At 43.8% G+C, this 14,506-nt stretch overlaps 1 protein-coding gene across 1 annotated transcript; it reads left to right on the top strand.

Moving 5' to 3' along the window:
• enc3 (ectodermal-neural cortex 3) lies at positions 1-13,640 on the top strand. Its single transcript, XM_014998871.2, has 4 exons — positions 1-849; positions 2,345-3,379; positions 3,464-4,236; positions 12,430-13,640. Exons 2-3 carry the CDS (start codon positions 2,357-2,359, stop codon positions 4,208-4,210), a joined length of 1,770 nt encoding a protein of 589 aa, XP_014854357.2. The 5' UTR covers positions 1-849; positions 2,345-2,356; the 3' UTR covers positions 4,211-4,236; positions 12,430-13,640.
• The last annotated feature ends 866 nt before the right edge of the window (positions 13,641-14,506 follow it).

Genomic DNA, 14,506 nt, shown 5'->3' with positions numbered 1-14,506 from the left:
TATAGGCAGTATGTATTTGAAGAGTGGTCCAAATAAGAAATGTATGTCAGGAATCAGGATGCAAGGATACCTAAATGCCTTTGAATTTAGAGTAATAGGATTCACAAACTTGAACTCTGAGACCATGCAGTCATAGCATACATATAAAAATACACATAACCTATTACAATGACAAACATAATCTGAATAAACCAAAATGGGTTGGGAGCAGCATGTGTGTATGTTTTGATGCATGGCATTTGTGAAATGTTGCAGAAATGTAAAAAAAAAAAAAAAAAAAAGAAGAAAAAAAATCTTAAAACTTCATGCAGAATGGATGAACACAAATGAGTGTAACAAAGTCAGCGCTTCGGAAGGAATGGCCATCACATTTTCAATTCCGCTCCAAGTTCAATAAAGTTACTGTTAAAGTCAGCTTAAGCACCCAATGACAGGTGTTTTTGGCTGATTTATTGCAGCGCTTTTGCGACAATGAGGAATGAATACAAAGGAAGGCTTTTCAGCGGAGGCGGCAGCTGATTGGTCAGCTGCAGCGAGGTGGGCGGAGTCAGAGGAGTTCCACTGCTGCCTCTGCTCTTTCTTTCGATTCAGACTCGCTGCCTGTCGGGCTTCAACCGTCGTCCTCGGAGCTACTAACTTTTGACGTTGTTCCTACGCGGACACACTCCAAGTTTTAGAACAAACAAATGGCCCGTCCGTCTTCACCATCTTCTAGCCATTTAGTGTGGGATTTAGCTGTGGATTTAAAAAGCAGATTTGTCTAAATTGCGGCGCAACTTCAGAGAGATCGAAGACGAAGTTGTAGCCGAGATAAAGGAATCTGGATCGGCCCTTCTGCTCGTGTCAAAGGTAAGCTTCAAGACGCTTAATATTTACCTTAAATACGGATTTATGCTCATTTGGCGTTTCTCTGTCCCCATAAAAGTGTGTGTTTGGAAGGGGACTGGCTTTAGGCTGTAATTCGGGACGCTTTGATCTCGGCTGTAAAGCTGCAGGATGTTTTTTAGACTGCTGCTAACTTAGGAGGAAAGTTGAGCGCATGGTGATCTGCTGGCCAGAGTTTCCCATTTGCTGCACAAAACCCAGTTAGGTTTCACTCAGAGTCCCTCCACGGAAGTCCGGCCTTTTCAGCCGGAGTGAATAGTCGACTTAAATTTATCTACTTTGAAACAAAAGGAGCTTTTAAGCGGAAGATATTTATTTGGTCGCTTTCAAGCAGAGTGCAGCCTTTATGAAGCCTGGACTTTTTTTTTTCTCTCTAGGAGGTAATTACCATAATAAAGGTGCGTCGATTCAGCTGTAGCGTATTATTCAACATATTTCTGTGCGGGAGCTGTAATTCTGGCTCCTCAAATGATCTGGAAGAGGTTTCTGTTTTATTGTGTGTCAGTCTGGTTATATAATTTGGTCCCGAAGGAGCTGGTTTGAGGTGTCACTTCAAATGTGGGCTTTAAAGCTTCGCCTTTGGCACCATCTTGCATGTGATCCAGCTGAGGAACAGAACAAGCATGCAGGAATTCATCTGGTGACTCAGTCCTCAATTGTTTATAGGGGCAGTGAGATGTGAATCAGGATAGCACGCCCAGGTGTTTCTTCTTTAGCTTACTGTAATTACACTGAACGACAAGTCAATGTAGGTCATTTTATAGTTTTTTTCCCCCCCTTTTTTTTTTGTCTTTGAGGCCTGACTGCGATGTGCGTTTTATTGATTTTACAGTGTACATCTCTGTGGCATGCAGTGTACACACTGGTTTTGCAATGGGAGTGCTTCTTATCTCGTCTCCTTTCATCTCTCTCTACAGTCTGAAGTTCATTTCCGTTCAGCTGATGCAAGGGTTTTATTTTTGAACAATCATTCATCATCTACTGGGGTTATTCATACATATGGCAAGGAAGTAATGGTCACATCAAAAGAAGGTACAGAGGGTTCTGGTGTAGGGAAAGATAAAATTATCTAATTACCTATTTATTATGCATCCATCCATTTGTTTGTGCAACCCTCTGTCCATTCATTTGTCAATATCTTTTTCCATCCATGTGTTCTTTTCATCTAATTTTGAATTCATAATTGTTTGTTTATATATCAAGTTTTCCTGTCCATCCAGCACTATCCACTTATTATCCAAATATTTATCTGTCAAATTATCTTTTTTTCCATTTGTCATTCCATCCATTATTAAATTTTTTGTTTATCAACCAATTGGGCAATTTTTCTGTATTTTCTTCCTTTGGATTTTACGTCTTCCTCAGTACAAGCCAAACAAAAAAATGCTATAAAAATCCAATTAAGTTGGCCGCTTTGATGCAGTTTATTGACATTTTTTCTACTGTCTTTTGTTGCCAGGTCAAAGTCAAGATGTCTGTAAGCAACCACGAAAACCGGAAGTCACGCTCCAGCTCCGGCTCCATGAACATCCAGCTGTTTCACAAGACGTCGCATGCCGACAGCCTGTTGACTCAGCTCAACCTGCTGCGCAAGCGAAGAGTCTTCACCGACGTCGTGCTGAAAGCCGGCAACCGCTCCTTCCCATGCCACCGGGCGGTCCTGGCCTCCTGTAGCCGCTACTTTGAGGCCATGTTCAGCGGCGGGCTCAGGGAGAGTCGGGATGCTGACGTCAACTTTCACGACTCCCTCCACCCGGAAGTACTGGAGCTGTTGCTTGACTATGCCTACTCGGCCCGGGTCATCATCAATGAGGAGAACGCGGAGTCGCTGCTGGAAGCCGGGGACATGCTTCAGTTCCATGACATCCGGGACGCAGCGGCAGAGTTCCTAGAGAAGAACCTCCATCCGTCTAATTGTCTCGGGATGATGCTTCTGTCAGACGCCCACCAGTGTCAGAGGCTGTATGAGCTGTCGTGGAGAATGTGCCTGGCGAACTTCGCAACTCTCTTCAGAACGGAGGACTTCCTCAGCCTACCCAAAGATAAAGTCCAGGAGCTGATCCTCAGTGAGGAGCTGGAGGTGGAGGACGAGAGCCTGGTGTACGAGGCTGTCATCGACTGGGTGAAGGCGGACATGGAGCGGCGGCACAGTGAGTTGCCTGATCTGCTGCGTTGCGTGCGCCTGGCCCTGTTGCCAGAGGCCTATCTGCTGAAGAACGTCGCTTCGGAGGAGTTGGTGATGTGCCACAAGGTGGGCCGGGAGATCGTAGAAGACGCAGTGCGGTGCAAGATGAGGATCCTCCAGAACGACGGCATTGTGACGGGGTTCTGTGCGCGGCCCAGAAAAGTGAGCCAGGCCTTGCTGCTTCTGGGGGGACAGACATTCATGTGTGACAAAGTCTACATGATTGACAACAAGACCAAGGAGATCACACCCAAAACAGACATCCCAAGCCCCAGGAAGGAGTGCAGTGCTTGTGCCATTGGTTGTAAGGTATGTGTGTAATCTAAACTGCAGGAAATCTATTTTGTAGCATGTCTTCGACTCGAATTTATGTTGTATCTCTTTGTTCTCCAGGTTTATGTTACTGGAGGCCGCGGCTCTGAAAACGGAGCCTCCAAGGATGTCTGGGTCTACGACACGTTGCACGACGAGTGGTCAAAAGCAGCGCCAATGCTGGTGGCCAGATTCGGACACGGCTCGGCAGAGCTTGACCACGTGCTGTACGTAGTGGGAGGACACACGTCGCTGGCGGGATCCTTCCCTGCGTCTCCGTCCGTGTCTCTAAAACAAGTCGAACAGTACGACCCGCAGAGCAACAAGTGGACCCTGGTCGCCCCGCTGAGGGAAGGCGTGAGCAATGCCGCGGTTGTCGGTGCCAAAAACAAACTCTTTGCTTTCGGAGGCACCAGCGTGAACAGAGACAAATACCCCAAGGTGCAGTGCTTCGACCCCTGCCAGAACCGGTGGTCCGTACCCGCCGCCTGCCCTCAGCTGTGGCGGTACACGGCAGCGGCGGTCGTCGGCAACCACGTCGTCGTAATCGGAGGCGACACGGAGTTCTCGGCCAGCTCTGCGTACCGCTTCAACAGCGAGACGTATCAGTGGTCGAAGTTCGGTGATGTCACGGCCAAACGGATCAGCTGTCACGCGGTGGCATCAGGGAACAAGCTGTATGTGGTTGGAGGGTACTTTGGGGCTCAGAGGTGTAAGACGCTAGACTGTTACGATCCATCATCAGACTCCTGGGACAGCGTGACCAGTGTGCCATACTCACTCATTCCTACTGCCTTCGTCAGCACATGGAAGTACCTGCCGTCTTAGACACACGGGCTCTGCAACTTTTCTAGGTGAGTAGCTTCCATTAACGTCTAAAAGTCTTTAGTCATACTGAATTTCTTTATACCTAACTTCTAAGGAGTCATATTATCTTGCAGTCTTCTACAGAAGGTTTGGCTCCTTGGAAGCAAACTAAACATTGGTGTTGGTTTCAAACTTCAGCTGCAGTGTAAACCAGCTTCTGCCACCTTGTTACATTCTGTGCCTGGGCGAGTGCCACTTTGAACCTGAGGCGGTCACTTTAAAGCCGCAAACTGTTTTGCAGGTTGCCAGGGGTTACGGCTGTTAAAGATTATCTAAGTGCCGGGTGTTGGACAAACATGTTGGAGTTTATGGGGCAGAAAGAATGTCAGCGGCTCTGCTAATTACAAAGCCGGGACTGTGAGCTGAGGCCTCCGTCACAGAGCGGAGTGAGGTGTAGAGTCGGCTGATCAGGTCTGTGCTCGTGTGGATGGGAGAGTTGAGTGAGGCAGCTTGATCCGCAGGGGTCAGGGTTGCCTGATGGACAAGCTGTTGTTAGACAGTAACTGGCAGCAGGTGGAAGAGGCGACGTATCATTTAAAGTGCCCTCTGGATGCGTTCAGAAGCAACTTTTTTTTTTTCGTAAGATCATATGTCGCTGTCACTTCGTCCACATAAAAATATTGCAGATGTCTGCTTATTTATACATTGAATTATAGGATTAGAATGTGTTGACAGGGCAATCTGTTCTCTTCGAAGGATAAACAGCAGTTCAGGGGTCTTTTTATAGCTTCAGGGACACGGCGAGGGAGAAGGCAGTGCGCCGTCTCCAGGATATGGAAATATAATTTACTCACATCATACCAGACTGCTTTAGGAGTTGAGCAGCTCAATCTGCCTCATGAAAGGACAGGTGGCAAATTTCACACTTTTGTGCTGGATAAAAGGTTTTCCCCTGACGTATCTTTCAGTATTTGCAGAGAGAGCTTAAGGAGGGGCCTGGCTGCTGAAATGAGAAAAATGAGAAGAGGAAAGGCTGAATGATGTGCGAGTTTAGGCCATTTTAATGCGCCCTTGGGTGGTAGAGTAAGTTTTGGACTCCATGTCATGTGACCTGGTTTGCGAGCTGAATTCAATCAATAATCAAAACAAAAACAGTTCAGCCAGCTAGTTATGCAACAGCAGGGGCTCCTGCACTTCATTTTATTGCTTGGTTGTCCAACTTTTTGAAGTAGCTTTATATAATCCGTTGCCATGGCTGCATACCCAAGCATGGAAGAGTTTTTAGAGAAATCTCACAAAACACAAGGGAGAGAGGGCAAATCGAATCACGGCAGTGAACTCAGAAGTGACATTTTCTGAGTTCAATAATCTGTAGTGATTAGTTTCTGTATTAGAAATTAGCTGAAAAAGATAAGCTTTGTTTTAATTGTAAAATCACTAAAACATTAAAGTAATATAAATTGAAAATGAGACTTCCTAAAGAAGTTTAAATATTCTAAAAATTCAAAATGCTGTATCAGATGTTTAGAAAACATAACTGAATCTCATCAAAAACACTCTGTCCAATGAAGGTGTATCAAGTTATAAGACATTCCAGCTAAATAAAATTTAATGATGCATCAAAGATTCCTGGTTTGAGAACTGACCGTTTGTTGCCAAGTGGGAGAGAGTAAATTGTCCTTCGAAAAGCACGAATGATTTCAAGACGAGACATTTTCTATAGGAAGTCACGGTACACAAATGCTGAATGTCCTAAATGTTGAATAGTTGAAATGGGACAAAGTTCAAGTGGTGCTGGAGAACAGTGAATTGTGAAAATATCACAAATTTTATCTTTCCTAAACATTAGGAGAAAATTATGTCACAGATTCAAAACGGTTATTTTTAAAAGTCAACAGACTAAATTCAACAGTGAATTCAGTAAAAGTTTACTTGAGATTTATAAGTCCTTTTTTTCATCTGATAGACTCCAAACAGGCGCCAGTTTTGGAGGCGTTTTAGGAGGAAGCAAGTAATGAGCAAAGGGCTTAGGCGTGGCTGGTGTGTACAGTAAACAGCTGGAGATGGTGGAGCTGGGGGCTTAGCAGTATGCAGCTGCTGTCGCCATGGCAGTGGAGGGATTTTTGTTTTTTCTTTTTGTGATGGAGACAGACAGCCTGACTGTAAAAGATCAAGGCAGCACATCCCTGTGAATTCTCAGTTACACCGACCAGCCCACTGCTGCTGACGACATGTATGCCTAATTAACGCGGAGCTGGGAGGAGGGGTGTTTAAAAGAAAAAAAAAAAAAAGAACTCCAGTTTCTGGCCCATCAAGTCAAACTTCTTTCCTCACGTGTCCTCTCTTTCTCTACCTGAGACCTTGGAGCCTGAAGGAGAAAAGGTGATACGAGTGTTATGGAGGGTTAATGCCTTCTCGGACCTCAGTTAGGAGTTTTCAGAGTTGAGTCGTAACTCGTTACTTATGTTCACTTACGTTTACTTTAGTAAGTTTTTGGAGAAATGTACTTTCAGGAGTATTTTTTTACTATGCTGTACTTTTTACTTTTGCTTGAGTAATTTTATTATGAAGTATCATTACTCTTACTAGAGTAAAATTTTTGGATACTCTACCCACTGTGAGGAACTTCACCAAATGAAGAAGAAACTTGATTTAGCCAGAAACAAATTCTTTAGTTTTTGTTAGTGAAAGAAGCTGATTTTGGAAAAAAGTTTTTCTTTTGCAAGTACTAACTGAATATTCTGATCAGTTAGTACTTGAGCAGCCTTTTTATCAAATACTCGAGTACTTTTTTGGACAGCTATTTCTACTTGATTAGAATATGTTGAAGTAGTGCTACTCTTACTTGAATACAATTTCTGTGTATCCTACCCACCTCAAGTAGTTTCATATGTGACCCGACCTGACCTGTGGTGGAACCTCATTAGAATATAAGGAAAACATAAAATCATCTCAAAGTAGGAGAAAAATTGAAGTGTGAGTAAGACCAGCAGGAGCATAAAGCATATTCTGCAGAGATTGGCAGCTGAGTCTAACGCCTGCCTAAAAATACATTTCTCCGGAGGCTGTCAACATTCAGCTGGGGTTAGAGAGAAAACAAAGTGTGTGTGTGTGTGTGTGTGTGTGTGTGTGTGTGTGTGTGTGCGTGCGTGCGTGCGTGCGTGTGCGTGTGTGTGTTCGTGTGTTCGTTCCCTTCCCTTTTGAAAACCACCAGTCAGCTGTTCAAGTATTCACTGGTAGTATTGTTGGTTTTTACGCAGTAGTAAAAACCACTTGTTTTCCACTCTTACTACCCTCAGACTCGCTCACACGGGCCGGCACATTGCTGACATCGCTGGTCGCTTAAAGAGCCAGCCGACCCAGTTCTAATTCAGCAGGAATGAAGGTGTGGTCTGCGTTCCCGTTAGTCCACGTCTGTTAACGTGGCCGCGTGATGCGTGTCAGATTGTTGTCCCCTGCCCTTTTTGGTCGCCACCTACTGTATTTCTTTGCCTCGTGCTCCTCCATTAGATGTGGCAGACCACAGACTTGGAGCAGCGAGCCAGAAGCTGCTGCTGATGGAAAAGTATTTGTAACCATTTAAACAGTGAGGTTTGTCTTTATGGTCAAGGCAGGAGTAAACAGCTCCGATCCCCATCAGCAAAAAACTCGACCTCTTTTTCACCCTTAGCCCTACTTCATTCTCCATTGGAAGTATTTAATAGTCACAGCGACTATCATGATGTCTAGTTTGATGCATAGATATTGGTGTAATTTGCAGATTTATTTGCTTGAACGGCAAATAATATATTTAAAATTAAGCTTAAAAAAATAAACGCAACAGAGCCATTTTTCCGTTGACCATAAAATAAATTTGCTTAATGGAATAACTCACCATTTTTCAGTGGTTTCCCCAGCTGTATCGAGGTATTTGTGTAAACTTTTTTTTTTTTTCCTCATCACATGAGCAACGCCAGTTTGTTTACAGCAGCAACAAGTTTATTTGTAGCCACTGGCTTCTTTGGACAATGTGCAACTTGCTCCACGAGGGGTCGCGCAGTTTATCAAAACCCGAGTTTGTCCATTCAAGTGTTGAATCAATAGCGGTTCTGTAAAATCACTGGCCACCTTTTCCCAAAATGGCCGCATACTTGGCTGCTCCCAAGAATAAGGGGCTTGTAACTCCACCCGAATGAGATGCCAACGTCTCCTCTGATGGCAGATGGATGATGAGCACCAGAGCCGTGGCTGAATTATAAATATAGCTCATGTAAGTGTTTACATCCATCGGCTCCGTGATTTGTGAAGACTTAAGTGTACAGACTTGCTCACGTTTGGTTGTAATTGCAGTTCTTACTTAATGGAAACACAGCAATCACGAAATTGTGTTTTATCGACATTAGCAGAATATTGAAAATGGTTTTTTTGCACATTTGTAGTGGGAATGCAGCTGGCAGCCATTAGAGAGAGCCCCATGACGTTTTTCCATCGGACCAGCGAAGTATTACATTAACCACAAATACATTCATTAAAATCAATACAAGAATAAGCTTTACAGCGCTCAAATGGCAGCAGCTCAGCTTCAGAATGGACTGCAGAAGCAAGAAACCCTCTCAAAACATCTCAGCTGAAATGAGTCAGGCTTCCTTAGATTGATTTTTCTCAGCTAAAATAAAGGCTTTTGTTTTATTTTTATCCTTCCAGCGAGTAAAGCTGCGTTAGTCTCTAGGGCTTACCTGTAATTAAACCAGCTTCTTCACCAGCGATAATTAAAGTTCGGGTAGCAATAGTATTCTCTCTTAGTGTGATCTCAGGGTTATTAGTTAGCTGTTGGTCGCAGACGGGGTGTAACTGGAGATCTACACATACAGTCGTACTTCCAGATCTCCTCCTTTTCCCACTAAGCCAAAACATCCACAAAATGCCTGTTATCTATTTTAAAGGTTTCTTTCCCAGCCCTATCACTCCCTTCTACCAGACCCCAAAGATGCGCACACATAAACACCCGCCTCTTATAGCCGGATCTCTCCTGAAGTTGGCAGCTCTCTGTGGCAGGGTACACCTGCAGAGGTCGGGGGGGGGGCGGTGGGACTCGTTGGCGGGCTCGGACAGCTGCTGTAAAATGGAAAGGTCGCATCAGGATCGGGGAGGAGGAGCGCAGGGGCCCCCCAGTCACTCAATACTAATGTTTTATTAATGCCTCGCTGTGAGGGCCACCAGGAACACGAGCTGAAAGGAGCTTTTATTGCGGCATCTGCGTACGACAACGACTCCCTCCACCACCTCAGCGCAGATACACACTTCTCCTGCGGTCCCTCGAGTAATCAGTTCACCACATTACAGCCCCTCTGCACGGCCGGCCGCATTAGCATAAACCTAATGGAGGTTTTATTGGCCTTTTCTCCATGCCGAGGGTAACAAAAAGGTAAAGGAAAGGCGACGTTTGAAATGGCTGAATAATCACCCAGACTAATTAGATTACAGCCTTAAAAAGAGACGAGCTGTCATACAGTTCCAGCGGCCTCTTCAGACAACCAGCTGAGGCAGGATGGAATGGCTGGCCGTCTGGTAATTAATCAGAGGAGCACGTTCAGTCCCACTGATCATCTTTGTCCCGGCTTTAACATTCCTGTTTGCTGCAGGATCCTCCATCAGACTCATGGAGATGAAGCAAGGTCTAGTCATGTGTGGGTCATTGCAGGACGGACGTCTTGGTGGTCGTTATTAAACCCAGAACAGGCCACTAACGAAGGGCTTTGCTTTGGGACGTAACGGCTAAAATCAGCGTTTCTTTAAAACGTGTTTTAGCTGCAGACACAAGGCTCTAAAGAAAATCGGGCAGCTGGTGATCGTTTTAATATTAATAATAGCTTGAGATGTGGGTGAAAGGGGATGTGTGTAAATGATCCTGCTCAGGGCTGCATGTTATCGACCTTGACATGTAACATTAGAGGAAGTGTGTGTGAGACGGAGTGGAGCTTGTTGCTGGTTGGGGGCAGGATCTGTTGGTGTGGCTCAGGGAGCTGAGGCTTGATGTGGGAACCGTGAGGTTAGCGTGAAGCGTTTGGTAAGTTTGTGGATACAGCTTGCATCTAAAAGTAGGACAACACACAAAAAGGTGTTTTGCCCAAGATATTGACTCTTCAGAATGCTAGATATATTTCCGAAAAATTGAGTGGAAGGAAAAAGTGTGGTTGAAAAATAATAGCTTTAAAATGTATTGTTTTTTTTGTTTGTTTTTAGAAATTGCTCAAATAAAATTTTTAGATGGACATGAAGTTTTACTTTTTGAACTGAAATGCATAAATGATTTCAATTTGTCTGTGAAGAGCTCAATATGGACCAAAGTTCATTTGTGTCCAGTGGCTGATAACCCCACTCCTCATTTAGCTGCATCAGCAGCAGCTTTTAAAGTGTGCAACAAAGCTCAGGTTGGAGTAGGAGTAGCTTTTTGTTTGTGTGTGTGTGTGTGTGTGTTTTTTTTATACCAACATCTGTTGTTCCTTTACTTTTGCTCAGCTCTGTGGAAGTGGCAGTACCTCCTCGTTTCCCCAGAAGCTTCAGTTTGCGTCGTGACGAGTTTTGCTTCAGCACCACCTCCAGTTAAATCTCAGAAAGGCAAGTTGATGGATGGATATCATCCAGGAACGGGAGATGCATAAATTACAATTTTGTGAAAGATTTCAGATGTGGGTTTTTGCAAAGCTTTGTTCTGCTGACGATAACCTTGGCTGACTTTAGATTTTTCCTAGTGAACTGTTATGCAAGAACAGTTTTCAGAGTGTTGGTTTGTAGCCTTCCTCCTGTGGGTGGTCCGCACTTTTTTACGCTCTGAAGAGAGGTATCGTCTGTCAGAAGGGAATTTAAAATTGGAAACATGGAGTTGCAGCCTAGTGAACAACTCTTTGCTTAAATTTATGCTTGCACACAGATTAAGGGGAAAATGCACATCCATCTCCACAAACGTGACATCTGCGACGTTTTGCAGTCGTTTTGATTTTAATCCATAAAATTAGCACCCTTTTTTACTCCGTGTTTTGGGCTTAGGGTAAAACCCAAAGCAGCAAACGGAGATTGCATGTTTAGCCTGGAGTGGTACAGGAGTACAGGCTGAGTAGGAGCTGTGTCATGGTGAGTCAGACCCTGTATTGCACCACCTACGCTCCCTGTCCAATATCAGCTCTGATGCAGGACTGATGGCACTCGCCTGTTTTTTGTGTTTGCTGCCTTAAAATATCCCAGTTCCTCCAAGCAAATCTTTCAAGATTCTTGCTCCGTCTTCTGCATAATAGCACACTTTATTTTGTAAAAACAAAAATATTGCAACGTCTGTTTGTGCTGAATGTTCACATCCTTTGTGAAGAATCAAACAAGTTTCTGCTTTGAGGCATTTTAATGTTCGGATTGTTTTTCTTCGATCTCTGAAAGTATGCCTCAGACTTGTTTGCACCCTGTTGCTGTTCCAGCAGCTTTTACCTGGATCCAACTATTGTGCCTCAGGCTGATTATTCACAACTCCAACAGTCCTGCGTAGCACATGGATGCCTCCTGTAATGCCAGCTGCGACAATGAGAGCTTACCAAAATAACCCTCCGCCTGCTGCGGAGCGCTGATGTTTAAGGCTGTAACTTGCAGTGCAGAGAGCAAGAGCAGAGCTATCATCAGAAACACGCAAATCAGAAGCAAACACCATGATGAAGTTTCTCTGCAACCCCTCCCATCCCTCCAGATATCCAGGGAAACATTCCTTCATGTTAGCAGGCGTGGTAAATTAGACGCAGAGTTATCTGGGGTTGCACAGAAAGCCTGCGATGAGGGTTTCAAAAGAACTCATTATGGCGTTTGTCGTGAAAAATGCTACTTCCATGTGCAGGAATTTGGAGAATGCGACTTTAAGAAGGCAATTTGCCATTTGAACTTTTATCTGAAGAAAGCAGATGTTTTTTTGTTTTTTTTTGTATTTCTTTTTTTGAATTAGTTTCTTATTTGAATGCAAAGAAGCTTATTTTCAAAGTCGGGTTCTCTTTGTTCAAACCCTGAAGTATTTATGCCTTGAGAACATGACCCGGCCGAGCGGCGTAATCCCACATAACAGGACGACTCTGGTTAAATGTGAGGAATTAATAACATTTTATGGGTAAGCCCGATAAAATGGCATGATGGTGATAAGCTGATGAAGACTTGGCCTTGCCCAGTGTTCAACCACAGCAGAGTTCACAGGACCTAAACATTAATCTCCCTCTTTTCTGTTTCCCCCCCAGATGAGCTGCGGTGTCTGGTATGCAGGCATATATATGTCTCTCTGCTGGCTCCAAGGAGGAGGAAGATGAAGAAGAAGGGGTTTGTGTCTTCTCGTTGGGGCTTCTGATGAGTCTGCAGAGGACCAGAGGCCTGGAAACAGCCCAGAGACTGAGAGTCTGCGGCCTCTCTTCCCGCCCCCCCACCCTCCTGATCTGTTTACTCTGACTTTCTTGTGTAACTTTCTCATGGAAGCAGTCTGAGCGGGAGCGGTTGCCATGATTACTCCAGCGGACCTCGCAGTCATCTCTGCTCCTTCTCTTTCCTCCTCCTGGGACAAATAAGCTACTGTGACCAGACTGGACCCACTCTGGTCCTTTTCCAGTTTTATGGACAGGATGTTTTACAGTGAAGCTCCCTCTCCCTTTCGCCTGACACGTTTACTCAGGTGTGTGTTATTTGAATTGGACCTCCCCTCCGCCGGCCGTGCGGTGAAGGAAGCAAGTCGTTTGTGAAAGTGTATTATTTTGTGCACAGAAATATTCTTCCTCTCTGTATTTTTAGCCTTTGGACTCGGGCTTCCCTCAATTTTGGTGAGCTAAATTTGTACTCTGCTCTGCAACTGAAAAAAGCAACAAGCTCGCAGGAGAGAACGTTGAAGGAGATGCTTATCTGTTTCAGTTCTTTTTTTTGTTTTTGTCTCAGGGTTTTTTTTTGTTTTTTTTACTTGTTCAAAGAAGGGTTACGTCTTCCTCTATTGTCATTTTCTTTAGTTTTTGTGAATGTAATATTTACATGAGTTGCATTGTTTTTGACTCTTACAGAGATCAAAAATGGAAAAGAAATATAGCGAAATCTTTAACTGTAGTGGTATTTTGCATTTGATTAAAAGCTAAGTGTCTCCTTTGTAGTTAGCTCTGTAGTTCTTTTTTTATATATTTCTATGTACATTTTTCAGAAGTCTTTTGTGTGTATAGTTTGTACATTAGTTTTGTAATTATTAATATGTAGATATCTTTTTGATTTGCACAAAGGAACCTCCCAGTGGTCTTAATTTTGTATCTTGGTCTTAACCCTGCTTGGGTAGTGTGAGTAATTGAAGCCTTTTTGTAGCACATTTTCACATCTTCTTCTTCCACATTCGCATACTGTGCAAGTCGCCAATGTATCTGTCTGTTCTACCAATATGTATACTGGTACAACCTGTCAATAAACCTGATTTTGCTGAAAACAACACGCTGTTTTTCCTTTATGTACCTGAAACTCGCATACATTTAAACCAGTTGGTATAAAATCTGTTTTTGAAAAGTACTTTTTACAGCAATTTATATTCACTATAATTATTTATACCTTCAAACAATCTGGGAAGGTCCAGATGAGGATGTCGCATCTGAAAGTTGAAGGCCGCCCAACCTCGAGGCCTGGAATTGAAGACCCCTCTCCTAGTCCATGTTGGTGGTAAAATGAAATGTTCAGTCTGAGAAGTTTTGGTTTTTTCCTCTATGCCTTCAACCCATATAATGCATTGCTTAGCAACTTTCTTTAAGCTCCCTTTCTTCATATCTAAGCTGATTTATGATCTTAAGTGAGGAACCACCAAGCCATCCAATGATCAAAACCGAGCAAACTTCCTTCAAATCGAAGCAACAGGTGATCATAGTGATGTTTTCTCCAGTGGCCAAGGCAAGAGTCAGTAGTGAGTCCCTAAAAGCAGAGAGGTCCAAACAGTTCTAATGTTTAAATCACAGCAAGACCCCCAGTAATCTTTATCGCCTAGCCTGCTGGTGAATACTGCCTGGTTGAAATGTTTCTGAGGCTTTGAATTCATCCTAATCTTTTCTGTCCAATACCAGGAAAAATATAAAGATCAGAATCTCCAAATGGACAAACCTGAGATAAATGTTTAATTACTTTAGATCACATTTTCAAACTCAGGACTTGGTTGTAAGACTAATGCTTGTAGCTGCACCATCGTATCTCCCAAATCAAATCTCAAAAACATTAGTGCAAATTACGTAAAGTATTTGTCAACATGCAACGAGTGACATAACTCATAAACGGTCAGTTCAAAGGCTGCGGAAAACCTTCAAAGAGGGTTCC

Source organism: Poecilia mexicana, unplaced genomic scaffold (genome assembly GCF_051168715.1).
Source record: "Poecilia mexicana isolate PSO_F unplaced genomic scaffold, ASM5116871v1 scaffold_4, whole genome shotgun sequence".
NCBI lineage: Eukaryota > Metazoa > Chordata > Actinopteri > Cyprinodontiformes > Poeciliidae > Poecilia > Poecilia mexicana.
Note: the sequence above shows the minus strand (reverse complement) of the source record. Positions and strands in the feature narration are given on the sequence as shown.